Consider the following 27011-nt stretch of genomic DNA (forward strand, 5'->3'; position numbering starts at 1 on the left):
TAGATCACATAACTAATGAGGAAGTATTGAACAGGATTGGGGAGAAGAGAAGTTTGTGGCACAACTTGGCCAGAAGAAGGGATCGGTTGGTAGGACATGTTCTGAGGCATCAAGGGATCACCAATTTAGTATTGGAGGGCAGCGTGGAGGGTAAAAATCGTAGGGGGAGACCAAGAGATGAATACAATAAGCAGATTCAGAAGGATGTAGGTTGCAGTAGGTACTGGGAGATGAAGAAGCTTGCACAGGATAGAGTAGCATGAAGAGCTGCACCAAACCAGTCTCAGGACTGAAGACAACAACAAGAACAACAACAACAACAACAACATGACTTTATTAATCGATAAACAACAGCATCATCTGCAAACAACCTACGACGGCTGCTCAGATTGTCTCCCAAATCGTTTATATAGATAAGAAACAGCAAAGGGCCTATAACACTACCTTGGGGAACACCTGAAATCACTTCTGTTTTACTTGATGACTTTCCGTCAATTACTACCAACTGGAAATCGCAAATCCAATCAATAACTGAGACGATATTCCATACGCATGCAATTTTACTATGAGCCGCTTGTGCGGTACAGTGTCAAAAGCCTTCCGGAAATCCAGGAATACGGAATTGATCTGAAATCCCTTGTCAATAGCACTTTATGTGAATAAAGAGCTAGTTGTGTTTCACAGGAACGATGTTTACTAAACCCATGTTGACTGTGTGTCAATAGACCGTTTCCTTCGAGGTAATTCATAATGTTCGAACACAATTTATGTTCTAAATATCAACGTTAACGATATGGGCCTGTAATTTAGTGGATTACTCCTACTACCTTTCTTGAATATTGGTGTGACCTGTGCAACTTTCCAGTCTTTGGGTACGGATCTTTTGTTGAGTGAACGGTTGTATATGATTGTTAAGTATGGAGCTAATGCATCAGCATACTCCGAAAGGAACCTAATTGGTATACAGTCTGAACCAGAAAACTTGCTTTTATTAAGTGATGTGAGTTGCTTCACTACTCCAAGGATATTTACTTCTACTTTACTCATGATGGCAGCTGTTCTCAATTCGAATTCTGGAATATTTACTTCGTCTTCGTTAGTGAAGGGATTTCGGAAGGTTGTGTTTAGTAAATCTACTCTGGCAGCACTGTCTTCGATAGTATCTCCATTGTTATCACACAGAGAAGGCATTGATTGTTTCTTGCTGCTAACATACTTCACATACGACCAGAATCTCTTTGGATTTTCTGCCATGTTTCGAGACAAAGTTTCCTTGTGGAAACCGTTATAGGTGTCTCGCACTGAACTCCGCGCTAAGTTTTGAGCTTCTGTAAAGGATTTCCAATCTTGGGGATTTTGCACCTGTTTAAATTTGGCATGTTTGTTTCATTGTTTCTGCAACAGTGTTCTAACCCGTTTTGTGTACCAAGGAGGATCAGCTCCGTTGTTTGTTAGTTTATTTGGTATAAACCTCTAAATTGCTGCCGAATCTATTTCTTTGAATTTAGGCCACGTCTGGTCTACACTTATATTATTAATTTGGAATGAGTGGAGATTGTGTCTCAGGAAGGCATCAAGTGATTTTTTATCTGCTTTTTTGAATAAGTATATTTTTCGCTTTTTTTTCCGAGGATTTGGGGATTATTCAGTCTTACTACGACAATCCTGTGTTCACTAATCCCTACATCGGTTTAGATGCTGATTATTAACACAGGATTATTTGTTGCTAAGAGGTCAAGTGTGTTTTCACAACCGTTTACTATTCGCATGGGCTCATGCACTAACTGCTCGAAATAATTCGGAGAACGCGTTTAGCACAATTTCGGATGATATTTTATGCATACCTCCAGAATTAAACATGTATTTTCGCCAACATATAGAGGGTAAATTAAAGTTACCACCAGCTATTATCGTATGAGTCGGGTGAACTGGGAGGTCGGTAAAAGGACCCAATTATCATTTTATTTCGGTTTCCAACAACGACCTCTGCCCATACTAACTCACAGGAAGTATCTACTTCAATTTGGCGACAAGTTAAACTACTTCTAACAGCAGCAAACACCCCACCACCAATCGTGTTTAGCCTATCTTTTTGGAACACTGTTTTTAGCCATCTTTCAGTGCCTATAACAATTTTAGCATCAGTGCTTTCTATTAGCACTTGGAGCTCTGGTACTTTCCCAACACAACTATGGCAATTTGCAAATGTTATACCAATGGTTCCTGTATCTATGTTCTTCCTGTGTTGTCGTACGTGGCTTGCAAAAAGCCTGAGGTTATTTTTAATATTGTCAGCAAGATCATTAATATACAACAAAAGTAGCAAGGATTCCAATGAATTTCTTTGGCGAGCAGGGAGGGAGAAGAGTCAGGCGGAGGGGGGTGAGCAAGAGCGAGGGGGGGGAGCGAGGCAGCGGGGATTGCGAGGTGGGGAGAGAGCGAGGCGGCGGCGGGGAGGGAGCGAGGCGCGGGGAGAGAGCGAGGCGCGGGGAGAGAGCGAGGCGCGGGGAGAGAGCGAGGCGCGGGGAGAGAGCGAGGCGCGGGGAGAGAGCGAGGCGCGGGGAGAGAGCGGGGCGCGGGGAGAGAGCGGGGCGCGGGGAGAGAGCGGGGCGCGGGGAGAGAGCGGGGCGCGGGGAGAGAGCGGGGCGCGGGGAGAGAGCGAGGCGGGGGGAGAGAGCGAGGCGGGGGGAGAGAGCGAGGCGGGGGGAGAGAGCGAGGCGGGGGGAGAGAGCGAGGCGGGGGGAGAGAGCGAGGCGGGGGGAGAGAGCGAGGCGGGGGGAGAGAGCGAGGCGCGGGGAGAGAGCGAGGCGCGGGGAGAGAGCGAGGCGCGGGGAGAGAGCGAGGTGGGGTAGAGTGATCCACCCTTCCTTTTTAACCTGACATATTTTTCTCTCCTCCCCAATGAAAGAAGTATTAGTTCCAAAAGCTAGATAGCGTACCTTTTTTCGTTCATGTATCAGCAGCACAAAAATTTTTTTTGCTGAAGATAACCAAGGAACATTATTTCTGTCTCATATTTATTAGCTTCTTTCACTGAATTTTACCTTTGATATAATTCATTTACTTAGTATGTTGTGTTCACTGTGGTAAGGGACTTTTAACTCGCTTTATATAGATTTTTGTATTGCAAGTGTTATCAAAAGTAACAGCTGACCAGTCACAACACATTTCCTGATCTGTTGGTTGGCTGGTTGATTGATTGGGCAGAAAGGAACTAAACAGCGAGGTCATCAGTCTCTCAGTCAAGATTTTGTGCATCAGGAAGTAATGTAATCTATCACAACTGCCCCAGGATGAGGAAAGTATGTATGAGGTAAAAGTGAGGCACTGAAGGCTATACTGATTCCAGAGAAGTCAAAGTGTACAGATTGGACTGATAACGTAGTTCAGAGCAAACAAGCGGTCTCCCAGAGCAAGAGAAACTCTAGCCGGATCCAACTCCCGAATATCTTCTAATCATGAGATGCAGAACAATAACAGGGAAAATGCTAAAAATATAATTGACATCATGTGGTCCGCCAATAATAAAACAAGATGAGAGAAATTGTTAAGGCTAAACACAAGCAGCCCCCGGGGGTCTACATGCGAAGGGGGCAGACCTTCCCACAGCTGTCCCACCCTGAGTCGTCATAAGCAAAATATTAAAGACTACTCAACAGAGCACTGCTACATAAACGGGAAACAGGACGTGGCAGAGGCAGCAGGCAAAGGGGGCAGGGTTTAGGATCCACCTGACGCAGCATTTGGCAGGAGATACCCCCGACCCCCCCCCCCCCCCCCAAAGGTAGTGAGAAACATAATATCTTAGAATAAAAACAACTGTCATGAAGAAAACTGATTATCAGTTCAATTGTCCATGAGTCATTCACCAGCATGAGAGGCAAAGAATTCGGAAGACCATGAATAGCATGGGTAGCCACATGGAGGGCGGCATTCTACCAGGATAAGAGCAGCTTTTAGTAAGGCTTCACAAACTACACACAACATGGGGGGTGGTTCGTTACATAAAATAAAACTATGGGTCAGTCTGGTACGACTGGTGTAGAGAAGACACTAAAAAGGAACAAAAGAAGACAAGAAAACAACAGAGAAACACTAGAAACAGAAGAGAGCAAAACAAGAAAGCAGATTACAGATGCTGGCCGACCACAAGAATAAAAAGGAAAAGCCAGCCACTCTGCAACACATTAGAACCTCCACCCTAAAAGCACTAGGGTGGAGGGCACAGAGGGACATAGGACATGCACTAAAGCTTAGACCAAATGATAAAACCCACCCTCACAAATAAAATGTAAATATACTTCAGCAAATGGGGCGTTGTCAGATAAAATTAGTGGAAATGAGTCCGGTAACCCAAGATTTCGTCGCTGGGCAGTCAAAGTGTGACAGTGCACCACAATATGGGCCAATGTCAACTAGGCGCCACACCGACAGTGAGGCGGGTCTTCACGGCACAAGAGGTAACCGTGGGTCGCCCAAGCGTGGCCAATGAAGAGCCAACAGAGGACAAAATGTAGTCTCCTTAATGACACACAATTTGTTGTGCACACTGTTATACCATTCCATCTCCCAAAGCCGAAAAACCCTGCGGCACAAGTCAGAACGCAGGTCAGGTTCAGAGGTGGCCCATCTCCAGAAATGGATTCCGCATAGTCAGTCTGGCCAGTCTGTCAGCAAGTTCGTTGCCTGGGATGTTGACGTGTCCTGGCATCCACACAAACACCACCGAATGACGGGACCAGTCCAGGGCATAGATGGACTCCTGAATGGACGCCACCAACGGATGGTGAGGGTAGCACTGGTCGATAGCTTGTAGACTGCTCAAGGAGTCAGTACACAGAAGAAACAATTCCTCGGGGCATGAATGGATATACTGAAGTGCACAAGATATGGCCACCAGCTCTGCAGTGAATACACTGCAGCCATCGGGCAAGGAATGCTGTTCAATATGGGCTATGTGGACGAAGGCAAAGCCAACATTACCATCAGCCATCAAGCCATTGGTGTAAACCACTTCAGAGCCCCGGAACACTTCAAGAATCGAGAGGAAGTGACATTGGAGAGCCGCAGGGTTAACGGAGTCCTTAAGGCCACATGAAAGGTCCAGGCTAAGCTTCGGCCTACAGCTTCACCACGGAGGTGTATGTGAATGGACCTCGAGGAGAGGTGTTGAAGGGAAGACTCTAGTTCAAACAGAAGCGACTGAATGCGAACCGCAATCGTTAGCCCTGACCTGGGCCACCTATGCAGGCAATGAACCACCTTGGTTGGGAAAAGAAGACTGTGATTAGGATGTTCAGGAGAGCTATGAATGTGTGCAACATAACTGGCAAGCAGTTGTGCACATGTGATCTTCAATGGAGGGACTCCAGTTTCCACCAGCACGCTTGTCACTGGACTCGTTCTAAGAGTTCCTGTTGCTAGTCGAACTCCGTAATGGTGCAATGGGTCCAGCAAATGCAATGCTGAGGGCACCGTCGAACCATAAATCACATTCCCATAGTCAACGTGGGATTGAACAAGGGTTCTGTAGACCTGCAGCATTGTGGAGCGATCTACGCCCCAGTCTGTGTTGCTCAGGCAGCGGAGGGCATTGAGGTGCTGCCAACACTTCCATTTAAGCTGACAAAGATGAGGAAGCCAAGTCAAATGAGCATTGAAAACCAGACCTACGAATCAATATGTCTACACTACAGAGAGTGGATCGTCATTAAGGTGAAGTGTTGGTTCCAGATGAATGGTACAACGCTGACAGAAATGCATGACACACGTCTTCATGGCGGAAAACTTGAAGCCATGGGCTACAGCCCACGACTGCGCCTTGTGGATGGCTCCCTGTAGGTGACGTTCAGCAACAACAGTACTGGAGCAGCAGTACGAAATGCAGAAGTCGTCTGCGTACAGAGAAGGCGAGACGGAGGGACCGACAGCTGCTGCTAGACCGTTAATGGCCACTAAAAGTATAAAGACACTCAATACTAGGCCCTGGGGGACTCCATTCTCCTGGATATGGATGGTACTATGGGAGGCACCAAATTGGACACAGAAAGTATGGAGTGACAGGAAGTTTCAGATAAAAATCGTGAGCAGGTCCTGGAGACGCCACTCATACAATGTGGCAAGGATATGATGTCATCAGGTCGTGTCATATGCTTTACATAAGGCAAAAGAGACTGCAACCAGGTGTTGGCGTCTGGAAAAAGCTGTTCGGATGGCAGACTCGAGAGACACAAGATATAAGTGGTAGAGCGACCCTGGCAGAACCCATTCTGACGTGGAGCCAGTAGGCCACGTGACTCCAAGACCCAAACCAACCGCTGATACACCATATATTCCAGCAGCTTATCCCTCCACCTCCCCAACTTGTCCTCTAAATGCTCAACAAAAAACTGAGGCTTCATCGTCATGAAAGATTCCCCATCAGCTCTCAAACATACAAGGTGTTGAATTGAACTCCTGAATGCTTAGAGACTGCTGGTGTTTCACCACTAGCAAGAGATGATGGACTAAGCTTCATTGCGTGTCATCCGCCCTGATTCCACCCACTCTGACCAGAGGCCCTCCCCACAGGCGCCACCCAGCCGCAGCACAGGCCACCTGGCATGATGGCCTCTGCCAGGAGTCCCAATGCCCCAGGGGGATGGGCATCTACCCTTGGCAATAGTGGGGAGTTAACGGCACAGGCATCAGCGGAGCAATCCGGGTGTGGTTAGGGGACTACAACCCACAGGGTACATGGTGGCCCCACCACAATGGACTGGCTACTATGCTGGTTATCAGGTGCAAAGAAGTCCACGGTCTTCGTCAATGCAGAAAGCGATACTGCATGGTGCACGGTGGAAAACACACCCAGAAAGGTGTCCTTGCCCAAGAGATGGAGAATGAGTGGGACTGAAATGTGACGACGAGAAAGTGGGCTAAAGATCTCAATGTACAATGGACACGATGCACCATGTAAGGCGCCCTTCCCCAATTGGTTCGCTCTTCGGAAAAATTTTGAAGAATGGAGGTCAAACCCTACAGGGGACCATCACATAAAGACCGAAACGTGTGAAACTCCTTTTAGTCGCCTCTTCCGACAGGCAGGAAGACCTCAGGCCTATACTAAGCCCCGGACTCGCGGGAGGGGAGGGGGGGGGGGGGGGGATGGAAGGGTAAGTAATTGTTTCTCTAGCGAAATGGACAGCCAGTTCATTCCCTGGGATACCAAAATGACTAGGGGACCCAGAGGAAGACAACTGATTAAGTTCAGAGAGGGAATGAATAGCAGATATCACAGGAAGACGAGAATAACACTTGTCAATGGCCTGGAGACTATTCATTTAGTCATCTGTGCCAGACACTTAAGTGTGATTTGCAGAGTATCCCTGTAGATGAAAATGCGGCCAACAGGCACGTGTTTAATGAAATGGAGTGCTCTGTTAATGGCCATCAGCTCAACTGTAAAAATAAATACATTCTTACAGCAATGAGTGGTGTTCCTGACCAGTATGTGATGCAAAAGTTTGACCTGTCCTACCATGGCTTTAGAGCTGTCAGTGTAAAAGACAATAACACCCCGATAGTACTGAAGAACTAAAAGGAACAGACACCGAAAAATCATGGTATGACTGAGACTACAGATCCTGGAAGTAAGAAGGTCCTCATTCAAGGCCTGGGTACTAACCAAATAGGTATAGGTGTGTGTGTGTGTGTGTGTGTGTGTGTGTGTGTGTGTGTGTGTGTGTGTGTGTGTGAGAGAGAGAGAGAGAGAGAGAGAGAGAGAGAGAGAGAGAGGGGGGGGGGGGAAGGAGGGAGGGTGCGTATGGAGTACATTCCAAGGATGTGTAAGTGAGCAAGGTGATGTACTGTTAGAACTGAAGAGGGAAGATCCTGCTTCAGCAAGGAGAGTGTGTATGGAGCTGGTCTAGTAGGAGTCGGTGGAAACCTGGCAACCATTCTGCAAGCAGGATGGATCTAGAGCCCGGTAGATACCAAGGAGAGTAGCATGATCTGTGTCCCAAGAGGTGTGGGCAAGAAAGCAGAGCACATTAACCTTTCACATGCAGCTAGTCTTTAGCTGACGAGTATGGGGCAGCTGAATTGGTTTCTTGTCAAACAAGAGTCGCAAAAATCAGGACTGTGTGACAAAATCCAAGTGCTGTGTCAAGTATCAAAATGGAAAGTGGAGTGATGACAAAAATGAACAATCCAGTTTCTGCTGGAGACAATTGGAAACTATGGAAAAGGGTCCAAGCAGAGGCCCATCAGATGGGTGCCAGGAGCTGGTGTTCAGCCAAAGCTAGAGCAGAAGCTGTACCCAATGTACAAGTAGTCGTCATACAGTGCAGGTGTCACTAGCCCATTAATGGTGATGAGGAAGTGTGTGACTCTCAGCATGGAGCTACGCAAGATGCTCTTCTCTTGGACTTTCAGAGAGCTGGGTGAAGTACCAACTTGAACCCATAACAACTGGAAGGATAAGAAGTGGCAAAATTTGACAGGGTGCCTCAAAAGCCCCAGTCACAGGAGGTAAGAAAGATGTGATGGTGGCAGGTGGCATTGTATGCCTTATGCAGGTCAAAACAGACTGCTATGAGGTGTTGACGTTCAGAAGAAGCCTATCAGATTCCAATTTCCACCTAATCAGATGGAAAGTTCTGAATTGCCCCTCCTGGAAAACACACTGATAGGAGGGCAGGGGGAGGGGGGGGGGGGGGACACACAAAAGACCCAGAGATTCGAGAACCCAGCATAATCAGAGGGCAACCATCCTTTCAAACTGTTTGCAGAGCACATTAGTGAAGCTAATCAACCAGTAATGTTCAATGTATGTTGCGTTTTGGCTCAGTTTAACTACTGAAACGATGATGCTATCTCAACATTGTGAAAAGAAGACACTGTAGAGTCAAATACGGTTGAAGAGCATGAGGAGGCAAAGCTGTTGAGTAACAGTCAGATGTTGTATGATCTCATTATGAATGGAACTAGCATTTGGGGCCACATCATGAGCCTAGAGCCATTCACAGTCAGTGAATAGTTAATTGTATAATTCAGCATGCCAAGGGATGAAGGAGAAGGGTATATCTCAATTTGTCGCTTAGATGTCCCAAGGCAGCTGTCTAAAACGACAACACCGTTGCCACTGCAAAGTGTTTCACAACGTGTTTCACCAAAGAGGATGCTTCAGAAAAGAAACCATTCTAAATACAGAGCTTGGCCCACACCTGGTATGAAGAGATATACATTCTCAAGGAGGAGACATAGTGCTCCCAGCATTCTTTCTTATTGCATTAATTAGATGGTGAGCCTCAGTACAAAGTCATTTAAAAGTGATAAGGTTGGTTTGAAACATTACAGGGCTCTTCAGCAATCCTGAACAGCTATTGCAATGTCTTTGGCCCCATCATGGCACCACCCAACAATGGAGGGGACCTACAGAAAGGGCAATAACAGTTCGAACGGTGTGGATGATTGCGTTGGTGATGTCTTGCCCAACGTCAGTGACGCAAACTGACAGAAAGAGGGAGAAGGTAACAGTGGAGGTATTCAATTCCAAACTGGCTCTTCAAGCACCCAATGTACTAGAGCCACTCCATCTGGCAGAGGCAAGGAAGCAACAGGATCATCGAAAAGTGGTCACTGTACTACAATCTTAGTATAGTGATCAATGTACTGAAGCCATGAGATTGAGATAAGAATCGTTTAAGCGACAGCTGGAAGGTTGCACTGAAATGGGTAGGAGTACCATCATTGAGGAGGCAAATGATGGTCAGTAAGAAGCTGGCCAAGTTGATCGCCCCTACTAGACAAAGTGGTACTCACTCATAGAGCGTGGTGTGCACTGAAGTCCGCAAGTAGGAGGTAAGGGTGGGGGAAACTTGTTGGGTTAATGTGTTCAACTCAGTGTAAGTAAGTGGCCAGACTGGAGGTATATAAGCATTGCAAATGGTGAGCGATGAGTTGTTCGCATCCGCACTGCTATTGCTTCCAATGTGATATGAAGGGAAACCCAATCAATGACAACATCTGTGCGAACCAATGTACAGGCCCCTCCAGATGCCCTCTCAGGACCAGCACGGTTCTGACAGAATGCACAATAACCAAGGTGTTTTACATTTGTTCATCATTAAGTTCATTTTTGTAGAGCAATGAAAATTATAGAAGAGAAGGAAACAACATTGTGTAGCTCCAGCAATGAAAGTGATATCAATTACAATTCCACTGAATGATCACATTACAGATTTCCAGGTTAGTCATGACACAACCACAAGGATCAGTCACACCACAAGATCACTGTCTGTCACTGATGGGTATGGAATCACACCAATAAACATTAGTTCAGAATCTGATGGCATGCATGGATACTGGAAAAAAGGGTCATTGGAGTAGCTTTGTCCTGATGCTTCTGCTTCTTCCCCTTCTCCAGCTTCTGTTCCTCCTCCTCCTCCTCCTCCTCCATGGCCTTTGGTGGCCTAAATTCTTGCAAGGGCCTACCTGTGATGAACATGGGGACAGATGAAGAGTGGGCAGCCCTTGGACCCACAGTCTGACATTCATTCAGCCACTGGCTGGCATCAAGTCTATGATCCATGGGTTTCCAGAGAGAGGGTTCAAAGATAGAGCCCTGTCATTGGTGGACACTGGAGGAGGAAACTGTTTGTCATATCAGCAGGATATATGCGTTCATATTTTTTATGTGCCTCAGTATACAATAGGCAGGCAATAGATTTACATTCCTGTTTTTTTATTTTCTTTCTTGAAGACTGGGCAAACTAGTGAACGTAGAGGATGGTGTTCCATGCAACAGAAACACAGAGGTGGTTGTTCCAAAGGGCTGCCTTCATGAAGTGATTGTCCAGTTAGCATATTTTGAGTCCATCATGCTGCAGGATGACATATGACTAAAGCGCTAGCATCAGAAGCATCTCATGGATGATGAGATGAAAGGTTTCATGTCGTAGCTGTAAATACTGACTTAACTTTTTCTGGGAGGATATTTCCTTCAAAGTCTAAGATACACATTCCTGGATCTGTTCAGTTATCCTCAGGACATTTTTGGACGTGTCAGACAATATGTACACCTCACTGCACGAGATTAGCCCATAACTCCTTGTCAGTTTGGAGTGTAAGGTCTCTGCGACGGACAATTCCTTGGATCATATTCAAAGTTTTATGTGAGGCAATGGCCACAGGTTTGTCGCTCAGGCATTTACAAGCCGGAAGAGCTGTAGGTTGTGCAGCATAGGAGGATTTAATCAATAGCAATCCAGTGAGCATTTATCCCAATGAATCAACACCTCCAAATTTATCTTCGGTATGTTCCACACAAAATAATGGCTTTGTCACAGCAAAAGTATTTCTATCAATTATAAGCATTGGACAAATTATTTTGCTCACATACATCTGGCTTGTCCCTCTTCTTATGGGGTAAACAGGGCAGTGAAAGCAGTAGGGTTATAACTGTCTGCACTGAAATTTCTAGAGCTATCTGATGAGACAGTTGGATCAGAATGGCCACTGTTTTGGCTAATTTAATACGTTTGACGTGCGAAACACGCACCCTAATGTCACCTAATCTGATCGAGGGCTCTCCACATGGGTGCCACTTAGCCGCAAAGGCCACTTGGCACAATGGCTGTTGCCGGGATTCCTGATGTCCCAGGAAGACAAGTATCTACACCTTTCCAAGTCTGGAGAGTTGCCAGCTCAGGCATCAACAGTGTGATCACTGTGTTGTCAGGGGACTCAACTCACAATATACATAAAAATCCCACCATCTCAAATTTGCTACCACATGGGCTTTGAAGCACATACAAGAGCCTACGTAGGTACTGGATACAGATGATCTTTAACACTGAATGTAGTAGGCAATATTTAAGGCATTCTTCCCAGTCGACCCACACTACAGAAAAAATTTGGAAAATGAAGATCAAACCCAAAAGGCGTCCAAAAATTACTTCAGCCAAAAGGTGATGAACGAATGAATACTCTGAGAAAGGATAGCAGAACCTAGAAAATAGCCGGGGCTACATCACAGACTACCACCATGAAAATAAGGGTAAGAGAAGGACGCACAGTCAGATATGAGAGACTGTTGGAAAGGAAAGCTATAGCTTGGAGCCCAGTGCTCACCATGCACACACTCACTGAAGATTCACGAGTAGGTACAGGAAAAATTCGCGGTTTGTGATAAATCCGAAATAGATGCAAATTCTTCCTCAAAATGCAAAATTACTTAATAGATGCTATTTCATGCCAAATTGTATCCAGATGAACTATTTTAACACAGATATTTTGAAATAGCTTCATTTTCTGTGTATAATTTTCGAAAATGTAAACAATTTTCAATGACTGGTATTGTACATCATCTGGCGACACCAAATTTGGAAAGGTAATGAGTGTAAGAACCCATTTCCAAATTAAACATCCACGATCGCAATGTCGTACCAATGCTCCCAATGCTCTGGTTTCATACCAAATGAGGACTATTGAATGGTTTATTTAAAATACATGTTGCATCATGCAATGTAGTACTTAACCATCGGACCTAGTATTTTATAACAAAGAAACACATACATTTGCTTGTTAGCTGTAGTTCAAAAGATGGCATAACATGGACACTTTTAACATGGCAAATTAGGTGGTTGGTATTTAAACTGTGACTGCATCAAATACTTCTCAAGGTTGGGCCTGAACTACATTATTAAAGATACTTTGCCATCCTCAACAAGCAATTGTGCAGTACCCATGCCCAAATGCTTCATGTTGTACATTGCTCATTGTTTTCTCATCTTATTTTGAAATGAGGGAAGAGACTAAATCTGGTTCAGGACAGATTTCAATTACGACTCACAGGACACCAGAAGAGATTGATTATTCAAGTGACAAACTGTCAGATATGCTTTCGCAAAATGAGGGAGTAGGCTGTGATGCAGAGGCAGAACTTATTCCCTGCACTGCTTCCCACACTTCTAGTGGTCGAAATTCTAGTTTGTTTACACTTGTGGCCATGTGCCACTACAGCCTTTAGTGCTCGCACTCTGCTCTGAAGCAACTGGGAAAAAAAAGTAATGTTTTTCGACTGGGCTGCAGACAGATCCCTCCAAGTTTAAATAACAATTCAGTATGTTTCTACATTTCATATAGGCAACATATGACCTATTCTACTTCCCTGCGAAGTAGCCTTGTCAGTTCAATGTGAAATACTGTCAAGCATGGGTTGCGCACAGTTATGAATGCCCACAAAAGGTTGAAATTAATAGTCTTCAGATTTTGTTATCATCAAATTGGATGGGAAAATACAAATAATGCCCAGAAACACCTTAAATTGGAGATGCATTCAAGTTCACCAGTGGGAAAATGCTACTGCTCTTCAACAGAACATTCATTTTTGAAAGCTTAAATACAGCCAAACAAAGAAACGATAGGCCATTTCCAAAGAAAAGGGCATTGAAATTTTTGCAAAGGCAAATATTGTTGTCAGAAATTTACCAGTCAGCTCTTTTTTAACAGCTAATTTGTTTGTTTTCACTCACGTAGAGTGACAACCTTTAATTTGTGTGTCTACTCATTTACAAAGGAAAAAAAAAAATACCTGTGAATTTAGACAAAAAGACACTAATTATGCAAAAAAAAAAGTATGTGAATTTTTGCCAAAAATAGATGCTAAATTTTCCGGTCCCTAGTCATGAGTCCCCTGAGGGATCTGATGTATTGGTACAAGATACTAAGTTTATGTTTTTAAGAACATGTTAATTAGGATGTTAACAAAGTACAATTGTCAAAAGGTCAAGGGCGGCCTAATGTACAGGCCACAAATCTGCAAGTTAGAGAAATTATAAGCTCTGAATATTACTCAACTAGCTTTGTATCATTTAACAAAATTGGTTAGTTGGATAAATAAAAAAACCTACTCACCAAGCAGTGGCAGAACACACAGATAAAAGATTATAATTAGGCAAGCTTTCAGAGCCAGTGGCTCATTCTTCAGATAGAAGGGTAGAAGGGAAAGGAAGAGGTGTTTCCCCTTCAACCCTTCTGCCTGAAGAAGAAGCCACTGGCTCCGAGAGCTTGCCTAATTGTAATCTTTTATGTGTGTGTTCTGCCACTGCATGGTGAGTAGATTTTTTTTATCTATCCAATTACCTTATTTCGTCAAGAATTTGTGTCATTTAAGCATCTTACGTTACACAGAAAATTGGAACAGCACAGTTTACAATAACAGTTTTTCTTCTCTTACCTTACGGCGGTCATTACTCTGACTAGTTCGTTTGCCATCTGAACATGTACAGGAACATGGAGATTCATCATTCACACTGTCACCATTATCCTCCGAATCACACTAAAAAGAATCACAAGCAATGTTTCACTTAAAACAAATACAAATCTATGTTAAAATTTTTTTAAAAATATTTGAAAAAATACTCATTCAAGAAGTTTGGATATTATGGCTCCTTACCTCACATGCATCCTTCCCTTCTAGTCCTGCTCTTCTTTCTTTCTTCTTCTTCCTTTTCAACTTTTTATGCTCTCGCCTCTGCTGTTTCGCAATCTCTTCTTTTGTTATTTGTTCGTACAGCAGTTCTAGTTGCGACATGCCCCGTTTGACATCAACTGCCATCTAGAATTTTAAATAGGGGAGCATAAAACACTGTTATAGCATAAACAAAACAAGAATTCCAAGTATCTTTTTGGCAATGATGAGCACATAGCAATTTTGAGAAAGTATTAACCACAGGAATTGACATCAGCATTACAGCAAACACTGTAACTGACTGAATTTCATTATGGGTTGTGGACTTCAGTCATCATTCAATAACACAAAGAAACATTTAAGACATATGCAAGAAAGGACAATATAACTCTCAAAGATGTGGAAAAATAAACAAGGCAGATTAAGTCTTAAGTTTCACTTCCGATTTTTGGACTGTAATTCACAGTAGACTAGATTACTTGGCGCATGGTAGTGGGGATAGGATGTTTGTTTTTCCAGGGGGTTAATGAATCCAGTATTGGAAGTAATTTTCTTTTTCTTGATCTACCTGCAAGCTTTGAACAAATTTTGTGAGAAGTTTCAAATCTTCAAAAGCAAATTTGTTTCACCCTTCAAAAATAATGATTAATAGAAGATTTACAACTTAAATTACACATTTAATTTTCATTCTCTGCCACTTTCACAATGCCCGTTTTGATGTGCCAGTAGACCTAACAGAAATAATAATAATTAAAAAAAAAAAAAAAAACAAAAACAAAAACAAAAAAACAAATATAAGACATTGACACCTTTCAAAATAGACTGTTTCTTTCTCATTGGAGAAGGGGGTAGCAGGAAGATTAAGACTGGGTACAGATATCTAAGCATAGAAGTAAATCAAATCCTTACGTAAAAAAAAAACATAAATGACACAAAACACATCTGCAGTAAGATTGGAACATATAGACACAACTATAACACTATAGTGCATTTAAAATTAGTTGAAACTTTTGACAGTTCAGTGCAGAAAGAGTGGATGGAAGCGCCGTTGCCAGCTTGAGCTGGGCGCGTCAGCAGCTGTATGCGTGAACAGCAAGCCGCACTAGCTGGCCGATCTGCAATCTTTATCGAAATGACTGCAAGGAAACTATCAACTAAGAAATCTGATTCTCGCATATCTTGTAGGTTAATTCGTTAGCTTCATGATGAACTGCATATCACTTCACTTATGTTCATAGTGATTGTGATATTTTGATATTACTGCAAGAAATTCTTAAAGTTTGCAGTGAAAAATAAGGGTCGCTATAAATTTCCGTTTTGTACGTGTTAGGTCATATGTTGCCTATATGAAACGTAGAAACATACTGAATTGTTATTTAAACTTGGAGGGATCTGTCTGCAGTCTCAAGAAAATGGAATGTATGTAAACCAATCCATCATGAAAGCACGCGCCAACGAAAAAGCCAGAAAAAAATAGTAATAACTTCCACATATCAAATAAACCATCTGAGGTATCAAAATAAGATTTTGGTAAATTATAGCACACAAAGGGCAGAGTATTTTGCCATATGATTACTATGTGAAACTTTCATATCTGCCATGATAATCAAGCAACTACAGATTTTTTCGGTGAAAGAATGTAATTTTTAAGGACCATTGATAGCTGCTGAAACAAGAACTGCTGTGGGTTTTGTGACATTATAAGTGAAGTTACACGTTTATTTTATTCTGAGAATGGTCTGTTTCATAAACTATTGACCTGACTTGCCCTCAGTTACTAGTTTATTAACACACTATTTCATGATTCTGTCACAATTTCAACTGTGTCAGAATGTTAGTGAGATGAATATTTGTAAACTATGCTCTGTTTTGAGAAAAGAAGCAGATTTTAACATGGCAACAAGAGAAGTTACATATTACTCAAAACACATCATAGTCCTTCGTGAATCCATTGCTCCTCAACTACCTTCTTGGTATGGCTGACAATTTGAGACCCGTCTTGTGGTGCAACGTTTCAAATGGCTTCTTTTTTCAGCATTTGGCATCACTGGGCATATTCTCAGTTGGTTTTAAATTAGTGTGTAATGGACAAAGCTTGATTAAACTATCTCAGCCAGTTTGTCGACCTGGTACTGTTGGGTTTCTGGCTTGTACAGCACTTCAAGTACCATTAACTTCGCCTTATACACGCTACGTTTGACTTTATCCAGTGGCTTGTACAACACTTCAAGTTTCATTAACTTCGCCTTATACACGCAATGTTCGACTTTATCCAGTGGAACATTTCTTTGTACCCTGAGCCAAACATCCGCTTTCATCCACTGCACTGTTTATCCATCACAACAGTGTGGTATGGCGCAATGTCCGTTATTATTGCTGAATTCGGAGGAATATTTTGCAGCCATTCAATGTATTCCTGAACGTCCACTTTCATTGTGAATCTTGTGTTTACACAAAACACTTGTTCGCAATACCTGATGATGGCATAACACTTCAGCACCAGAGTATACTACGCTCCAATGAGAGATGATGAACATAGATGCATCTATTGTGTGACAGTAATGTTTATCCATGGTGTGGCAACAGACGTGCTTTACCAACTGAAGTGCTGGCATCATGGTAGGAATAGCCTACTTGCCACTGGTGCTACCTGGGCATCAGCGTCACGTCCCATTCCCTGAGAAAAACGTCAAAACTCGCAACTAGTTTTAAACGCACTATAGTAAAACTAACACGTGTCGGCAAATGAGAAAGGAAGAAACTGTGCAATGGAAAAGCTCTTCTTTTTTTATAAAATTCTTGTTACGTGGCTATTGACATCGAATGTGCCCTTCCTTCCTCACTTAGACATTTGTGGTCACTTGCTTTATTACCTGGAGGCAATTTATCAAATTCTTGAACCAACTGCTGTTTGATTGACAATCTGACATTTCATCTGCACAAGTAGCTGACATTCTTAAAGAATTATCTTCTACCACTTTTTTTGTGGCTTGAGTTGGACAAAAGATGAGTTTGCTGGTGAGGGTTTCGTGCACTCTTGTTAGTATTCTGCAAGGGCCTTTCTCTGATGAATACCAGTGTGCTTCCCCACTTTCTGCTTGCAGTGGGAGGCTGAAGGTTGAGCAAAGTGGAACATTGTGTAAAATTTTTAGAAACTGAAGTTCTTTATTTAGAAAGGAATTATTGTACCTGATTTGTTCCATGAAGCCATCAAGATCTACAAGCACAACAACAAAATCAATAACAAGAATGAAAGCCTCAAGCTAAGTGACTGATTGCAGGCAGCATGTGGGAAGGCAAACACTGATAATGAGAATGGAAAGGCCCTCAAACAATGCCACTGCAATTACATACTAGGTCCTCACCCGAATTTGACTTCGGTCCTACAGAGGCAATGGAATATAACTCTTTGAGAACTTCAGCTAGTCAAGCTAGCGAACTAACAGATTCTCTATCGAACGGCTGTTGGTACACAAAACCAAAACAGATACCTCCTGGTAATACGCCAGTTTTTGTTGTCTTTTCGTGTTGCTTCAATTGCTGATTAGTCATTCCTGTTTCAGGACTTTTTTTTTAAATATCCTGAAACTTAATTTCCATTTGTCAACCTCTGGACACTTCTTTCCTCGTATTTGCATTTTGACAACTACACCCTAATCAGAGTCTATTGACAGAATTTTAGCGACAGTTGTGGATGTCTTGGGAAGAGTATATCGACAGAATATCTCCATAGCCAATTGAATGCATTATTGCCTCATTAAAGAGAAGAAATTTATGTGGTGTAACCACTGGCTTTTGTTTTCTCACAATAGGTGTCTAGTTTATCGAATGCTATACAACTCTTGTTCTTAATTACACTACTATAAGCCAAAAAAGAAATCAGTTTACTTTTATAAATTAATCTCAATGCTCATAAAAGCTTGCATGTAATCCTGATACTGTTAAGACTACTGAGGATGAAGCATTAATATATCTCGTACAAGACATCTGCCAATACTCGTGACATTATTTCACAATTTTAATGCTTGAAATATTTTTAATAGTAATATTAATCTATATCCTTTACAATATTTTATTATTGTCCTTGTAGTTTAGGATATTCATTTTTCTTGCCATGAAAGAATATTCTTCACTTACCAGTGGTGAACCTGTTTTGCCACAGTGATTTTACCTACCAATTTATTTGCTCTTCCTCTTGCTTTATAACTACTTTAAAATTTTCTTCCATAATGATTTAATTTATTTTTCTGGATTTCATCTGGTGCAACAAACCATGTTTAACATTTATATGATGATACCAATTTAACTCACAAGCAACATTACCAATTAAAACTGATCGTACGCTCAGGACCAAATTAATTAGAGAGACTGTATATCGGGGAGCATGAGATTCCATCCGAGAGAAAAATTAAATAAGTTAATGTTACTGGATGTGGGATGTAACAATATCATGAGAAGGAAAGCTGCTACTCACCATATAGCGGAGATGCTGAGTTGCAGATAGGCACAACAAAAAGATTTTCACACTTAGAGCTTTAGGCCAATGGCCTCTGTCAACAAGACACACAAACACATACTCACACAAACGCAACTCACACACAACTGCATTGTGCTACTCAGGCAGCTGAAACCACACTGCGAGCAGCAACACCAGTGCATGATGGGAGTGGCAACTGGGGAAAGGAGGAGGCTGGGCCGGGGAGGGGGAGGGATAGTATGGTGGGGATGGCAGACAGTGAAGAGCTGCAGGTTGGGCAGCGGGCAGGGGAGAGATGGGGAGGGGGGAGGAAGTTTTTTTGTTGTGCCTATCTGTGACTCAGCATTACCGCTGTATGGTGAGCAGCAACTTTCCTTCTCATAATATTGTTACATTCTTTCCTGGATTTTCCATTATTTCCATTGTTTGATTTTTGCATGTGGGCTGTCTTAGACCATATACTTGTCATTCATGTAACAGATCAGTGCAAGATGGGCATTTCACTGCAGACTGCTCGCATGCATTCTGCAAGATCTTGTAGTCACATCGTTCTTCACAGTGTCAAGATTATAGTGTGATTGTCATTCTGGGGAAAAGCTTTGCTGTCACTCAACTGCCAGGCAACAATATATACATCACTGAGGTTGCCAATGGCTATTATGATTTGTAACAGCAGGTAGCACAATGCAGCAAATCACTTGCGAAGTCAATGTTGAACAAATACAGCCAGTGAGCTGCCATACAATCTCAAATCACCAGCTCACTGTAGGGACTGCCTCCACATGTGTAACATTACTTTCCACACATCAGAAGGCATATAGGGTAGCAAGGCAGAAGAGCACAATCACTGGACATTTTAAAGAGTTGAAAAAGGTGGGCTGAACTCACAAGTCATAGAATGCATTGGTACATACCAATGACAGAGTATGAAAATCACACTTGGTAATGACTCTCACATCCCAACAGGAAACTATTCAGGCAGGTGATGAAATTAATCTCTTATGGGAGATGTTTACATAGGTTGAAAAGAAGGCCCCGATGTCAGCCAGAGTATCTCACTGGTAAACAACACGCAACCTTACCATCATGTGCATTTCCTTTTTTAAACTACAGAACCCCTGCAGGCAAACTCTACAACTAGTTACCATATTGCTCCTGAATTTTGTCAGAATATGTGAGGAACTCTCCTGAGATGTGGAGATACTCATGTGCCCTCATGGCTATTTGGTATCAATGTTACTGAACAAATCTATTACAGCACTGAGAGAAATAAGATTTTTGAAATTTTTGAAAACATAGCCAGCAATCTAAAAAGCAGTTAAAATTACAATTTAAAACAGTCTCGATTGTAATCTTGTTAAAACATTTTTTTATTGGAGTGAGTGACCAGTTCCGACTCTATGAAAGAGTCAGCTTCAGACTCCAGAGCGGCTGATGGACACTGCTGGACGAGTTCCACCGACCCTCGACGCTCGTGTAACTGCTCAACACACGAGCGTCGGTGAAACTCATCTAGCAGTGTCCATCAACCGCTCAGGAGTCTGAAGCTGACTCTCTCACAGAGCCGAAATTGGTCACTCACTCCAATAAAAAAATATTTTAACAAGATTACGATCAAGACTTTTTTAAATTTTAATTTTAACTGAGAAAAATGTGCTTGTGTTTTTACTCAATGTCCACAAGTTTCAGGTGGTGGCTGTGTGGTCAGCTCAGGATGATCTGGAACGTTAACAGTGTCCTATGGAGTCCATTCCAGCTGCAGTCAATGTGACATGGGGCATTGCAAACTACTATGTAAAATCAAACAATGGAAAGTCCAGGATGGGATAACAACAGTATTATGAAAAGGGTAGATTGCTACTCGCTATATAGAGGAGATTCTGAGTAACAATCTAGCCTTTTCAAATTACTATGTAAGTGTCTATTTCAGTTTCTTGCACATATATTGCCCCTGTATCCTTTGCACGAACAGATTCTCAGAATTTTAAAAGCAGTCCTTATGATGATGTCCAATGCTCCTGTAAGTGTCTTATAATGGTTTGTTTTAAAAGTATGGTTTGTTTTAAAATTCTGACAACAAACAATGCTTCTGTAAGAGTTTTATACTCAGTTGGTCCATTGTCTTTATAACTGTCCCATGACAACCAGGCAGATCAGACTAACTTCAGATACAGTCATTCTTATTTGTACCATCTTTACTTGGCTCAGTTATTACCATTTGATATGGATCCTAAACAGAATAGGAAATAATCAAGGAAGGGCTGTTTAGCTTCTCTTTTTTAGATTATATACACCACCTCACAGTAAGAGGTATGTTAGAAAACTGAAAATTCCTGCCAGTTTAAAATGGTGTGTCGGACTGGGACTCAAACCCAGAACCTTGCTTTTCATGGGCAGTGCACTACATCTCATACCAGCATACACTACGCTAACAGGAAATACAAGTTCAAAAATGACAAACCATCTACTGTCCTCTCTGCCACCCAATGGATTCACTGCACTGACTCTTTCTACATTCCTATGATCTAATCCAAAGCAACCATACCGAAACTGAGCCAGTGTACGTGGACATTCCAAGTTTTTCTGAGGACCTCTTGCCAAGAAAAGAAAACAATATAGCTAATTGTAATTGTCATTTGCAGAAACATAAATAGCAACAAGAACTCACAAGAATAAAGACAGAACAAGAGGTGAGTGAACACTCATTTGTCCTTTCCTGCAGATGACAGGTTAATGAATGAGGTTCCACCTACTTTGTTCACCAAAATCACTCTGTGGTGAGTGAAATTTGAGATTTAAATACAAGTAAACACAGGCAAGGTGGACAAACCTCAAAACTCCTGTAGAGAGCTTCGACAGCCACACCAGCGAGCACCTGGCAGGTGCACTCCTCTTCCCTCATGCGCAGGTGGATTCGGTACAGCCTCTCATATACACATAGGCCGAGACACGTCAGTACCTCCTCCTGAGCTATTTCTAATGTCTTTGCATGTCTCTCCCTTCGACTAAAAGCACAAATTAGAAAGAAATTCTCTGGTAAATATCACAGTCAAATGCACAAATATTTGAAAATATAGAACATAAATTTGCAATAACTGACAATGATAGTAAGCCGAATTATACACATTCAATTTGGAAGTTTAAATCACATTGCAGTTTCTCCTATCTTTTCATTATTAGAGCAACATATGACAATCAACAGAAGAAAAGGTGTTGTTTGTGAATAATGTACCATTAATCAGCTACATCAAGAAAACTTCAGAAATAATGCTACACAGACACAAGAAATTGGCATGCTTTTTAGATATTAGTGTAAAATTTCTCCTTAGTAACAAGGCACATGAAATTCGTAAGGATTAAAAAATAAACCAGAAAAATATGACTAGACAAACAAGTTTGATTGCACGTCCACTTCCATAGCTAAGAGATCAGAGTAGACGGCTGCCATGTGAAGGACCCGGGTTTGATTCCTTGGTGGGAAGATTAGTATGGAGTGCACGATACCAAACATGGCATCCAGTCGATATCCATTATGCATTCATGGTGTGTGTGTGTGTGTGTGTGTGTGTGTGTGTGTGTGTGTGTACTAATTCTGATGAACACATCTTTGGCCAAAATCTTACTTGTTTGACAGTCTTTTTGTTGTGCCTATCTGCACTTCGACATCACCACTATATGAGGGGTTTTCAAAAAGTAAGGTGACTATATTTTTATTAAAATGGTGTGTGTGTGTGTGTGTGTGTGTGTGTACTAATTCTGATGAACACATCTTTGGCCAAAATCTTACTTGTTTGACAGTCTTTTTGTTGTGCCTATCTGCACTTCGACATCACCACTATATGAGGGGTTTTCAAAAAGTAAGGTGACTATATTTTTATTAAAAATATATTTATTTATTCATCAATATTCATGTTTTTCCCTACAAAGTAATCCCCCTCAGATACAATACACTTGTGCCAACACTTCTACCAATCCTTGAAGCACTTTTCAAAAGCAATTTCTGGTACAGCCTTGAGTACTTCCAGCGATGCAGTTTTTATTTCCTCAATCATTGAAAATCTTCGTCCTTTTATAGGTCTCTTCAGTTTGGGAACAGGAAAAAGTCACAGAGGGCCAAATCTGGAGAATGGTGGTTGAGGCCTGATTTTCGTGTTGTTTTTGGCCAAAAAAATCTCTCACAAGAAACGATTAATGAGCAGGTGTATTGTCGTGATGCAAAAGCCATGAATTGTTTTTCCACAATTTCGGACTTTTTTACGTATTGTTTCTTGCATACGGAGCATAATGTCAAGTAATACTCCTTATTGACTGTACAACCTTGAGACAAAAATTCATGATGCACTATGCCACGGTAATTGAAGAAAAAAAAAAACAGTGAGCAAAACTTTGACATTTGGTCAAACTTGGCATGCTTTTTTCAGTCACGGCTCTCCAGGATGCTTCCATTAGGATGACTGGGCTTTGGTTTCAACATCATAACTGTAAACCAATGTTTCATCATCAGTTATGACCCTTTTGAGCAAATCAGGATCATCATTGGCATCATTCAAGAGCTCTTGAGTGATGCTCATGCAACGGTTCTTCTGATCAAAGTTGAGAAGTTTTGGAACAAACTTTGATGACACGTCTTATGCCAAAAACGTCAAAAAATCTCATGACACGAGCTGTCCGATATGCCAACATCCCCAGCAACTCCTCTTATGGTAATTCGACGATTTTCAAAAACAATTTTCTTCACAGCTTCGACATTGTATCATCTGTTGCTGATTTGCTGAGGCGTCCTGAGCGAGGTTCCTAATTGATCTTGGAAGGGCCTGTACCACTTGTAAACTTAAAATATACTCACTGTGTGCAACATTTCAACTGTTTTAGAGCACTTGTTTCTATTTTTCACATAAAATTTGATGCAAATTCTTTGCTCCAATTTTTATAATTATCGAAAATTGCCGAGCACAGTAAAACATGTCTAACCTTTCTATCTGTCAAAAACAAACCAAATATGCTGTACGCTTGAAACTGCAAACATATGTTCAGGGCATTTGTACCAACATAACAAACAAACAAAAAAATTAATAAATAAATCAATAATATCTTATATATTGCCCGTGCAATTTGAAAAGTCACCTTACTTTCTGAACAGCCCTCGTACGGTGAGTAGCAACTGTCCTTTTCATACTACTGTCATTAGTGAACATGGCATATATTGCAGGGAGAGTTCCCACCTGCACAGTTCCTTCACAGGCAGAAATTACCCTCTACACCTTGCACGTAGATCTCCCGTGCCTTATCCCTCCAGTCACCATACCATCTTCCAAAGCCTCGTCTGGTCATAGAGAAACATTCCCCTCATGACTCAGTACCACCCAGGATTGGAGCAATTCAATCACATATTGCGCTAGAGTTTCCATTACCTGTCGTAGAGCCTGCCTACTGTCCTTCCCACTGGTATAGAGCCACCCATAATATCCTCGTCCGCTCCTGCTCAAACACTGGTCCCAACCCTTTGCCTCGTGGCTCTTATCCCTATAACAGACCTAGATGCATACATCATCCTCCTCCCACCACCATCACCACCACCTACTGCGGCCCGGTCACAAGCATCACCTATCCCATCAAAGACAGGGCTACCTGTGAAACCAGTCATGTGGTCTACAAGCTAAGCTGCAACCACTGTGCTGTGTTCTATGTGGGCATGACAACCACCAAGCTGCTTGTCCGCATGAATGGCCACCAACAGACTGTGACTAAGGGACAGCTGAACCATACAATTGCTGAACACACTGCCCAACAAAACATTCTTCACTCCAATGACAGCTTCACAGTCTGTACCATCTGTATCCTTCTCACCAACATCAGCTTTTCTGAGCTGCAAAGGTGGGAACTCTCTCTGCAATCTGCAATATATCCTAAACTCCTCAATAATCCTGTGCAACCTGTGTGTCCTTTCACTTTATTATGATGATTATTTGTCCCTACATAGGTGGGAGTAAACAAAATATCTTAGAATTTGATGGGGAAAGTTGGTGATTGAAATTTTGTGAAAAGATTATGTCGCAACAATAAATGATTTTATTTTAACTAATGCCACCAAAACATGCTTGCATATTCATGAGCCTCTCTTCTCTGTTTCATGATATTACAAAACAAGCTACCCATTCCTTCAACTTTCTCAAAGATTTCCATATATCCAATTAGATAAGGATACCATACTGCATGACAATACCCCAGAACAGGAGGAGCAAGCGTAGTATATTTGTTGCGTCATGTAAGTGTTCTATCAACAAAATTCTGTCTTCGATCTGCCTTTCCTACAAGTTTCATTTTCCCTATTGTTTTCAATTTAAAGTATTACCAATTTCATGCCTTCTGGAAACCTGGAATCAACTTTACATCCTCTGTCAATAGCATCTTTACTTTGTGCAAATAAAGAGCCAGTTGTGTTTCACAGAAGTATTTGTTGAGCCCGTGATGGTTGTGTGTCAACAGATCATTTTCTACGAGATATTTCATAATGTTGGAACACTGAATACGTTCCAAATTCCTGCTACAAATCCCATCTATAATATGGATCTATAATTCAGATGATTACTTCTCTTTCCTGTCTTAGTGTTGATACAAACTATGCAATTTTCCAGCCTTCAGATATGGATATTTTGTCAAGTAAGCAGCTGTATATGATTGCTAAAAATAGAGTTATTTCACCAGGATACTCCAACAGGGACCCAAGTGGTATACAGTCTGCACCAGAAGGCTTACCAGCTTAGGACTATCTACATCTACATCGATATTCTGCAAGTCACCGTACGTTGCGTGGTGGAGGGTACCCAGTACCACTACTTGTCATTTCCTTTCCTATTCCTCTCACAAATAGAGCGAGGGGAAAAACAACTGTCAACATCTCTCTGTAGCAGCCCTAACTACTCGTAACTTATCTTCATGGTCCTTATGCACAATGTGTGTTGGTGGCAGTAGAATCATTCAGCAGTCAGCTTCAAATGCTCATTCTCTAAATTTTCTCAATAGTGTTTCTTTGAAAAGAATGTTGCCTTCCTCCACGGATTCCCATTTGAGTTCCTGAAGCATCTCCATAACATTTGTGTGTTGTTCGAACCTACCAATAACAAATCTAGCTGCCTACCTCTGAATTGCTTCAATGTCTGAATTGCTTCGATGTCTTCCTTTAATCTGACCTGGTACCAACTCCAAAAACTCAACCAGTACTCAATAATAGGTTGCACCAGTGTCCTACATGTGGTCTCGTTTACGGGTGAACCACTCTTTCCTAAAATTCTCCCAATAAACTGAAGTCGACCACTTGCCTTATCTTCCACAGTTCTCACATGCTTGTTCCACCTCATATCGCTTTGCGATGTTATGCCCAGATATTTAAACGATTTGACTGTGTCAAGCAGGACACTAACAATACTGTATCCAAACATTACAGGTCTGATATTCTTACTCATCCGCATTAACTTACATTTTTCCATGTTTAGGGCTAGCTGCAATTCATCACACCAACTAGAAATTTTGTCTTAAGTCATCTCTTATCTTCCTACAGATACTCAACTTCAACATCTTACCATAGACCCCAGTATCATTCGCAAACAACCACAGATTACTGCCCACCCTGTCAGCCAAATCATTTATATACACATTGAACAGCAGCAGTCCTATCACAGCTCCTTGGGGCACTCTGGATGATACCCTTGACTCTGATGAACACTCGCCATCAAGGACAACATTCTGGGTTCCATTATGTAAGAAGCCTTTGAGCCACACACATAACTTTGAACTTATTCCATATGCTCATATCTTCGTTAACAGTCTGCAATGCTTTCCGGAAATCTAGAAATATGGAATCTAGCCTGTTACCCTTCATCCATGGTTCTCAGCATATTGTGAAAAAAGGGCAAGCTGGGTTTTGCACGAGCGATGCTTTCTAAAACCACACTGATTCATGCACGTAAACTTCTCAGTGTCAAGGAAGTTTATTATATTCAAACTGAGAATATGTTCCAAGATTCTTCAAGAAACAGAAGTTAGGGATATTGGTCTGTAACTTTGTGGGTCTGTTCTTTT

General features: G+C 42.0%; 1 protein-coding gene across 1 annotated transcript in view; it reads right to left on the reverse strand.

Moving 5' to 3' along the window:
- Nucleotides 1–27011, reverse strand: part of LOC126092296 (gametogenetin-binding protein 2-like) — a 137220-nt gene that overhangs the window by 69743 nt on the left and 40466 nt on the right. The window contains exons 6-8 of the mRNA XM_049907818.1: nt 21763–21937; nt 14441–14602; nt 14222–14323 (exon numbers count right to left, since the gene is read on the reverse strand). Of these exons, the coding sequence (XP_049763775.1) occupies nt 14222–14323; nt 14441–14602; nt 21763–21937 (439 nt within the window). The remainder of the gene's footprint in view (nt 1–14221; nt 14324–14440; nt 14603–21762; nt 21938–27011) is intronic.

Source organism: Schistocerca cancellata, chromosome 1 (genome assembly GCF_023864275.1).
Source record: "Schistocerca cancellata isolate TAMUIC-IGC-003103 chromosome 1, iqSchCanc2.1, whole genome shotgun sequence".
Taxonomy (NCBI): Eukaryota; Metazoa; Arthropoda; class Insecta; order Orthoptera; family Acrididae; genus Schistocerca; species Schistocerca cancellata.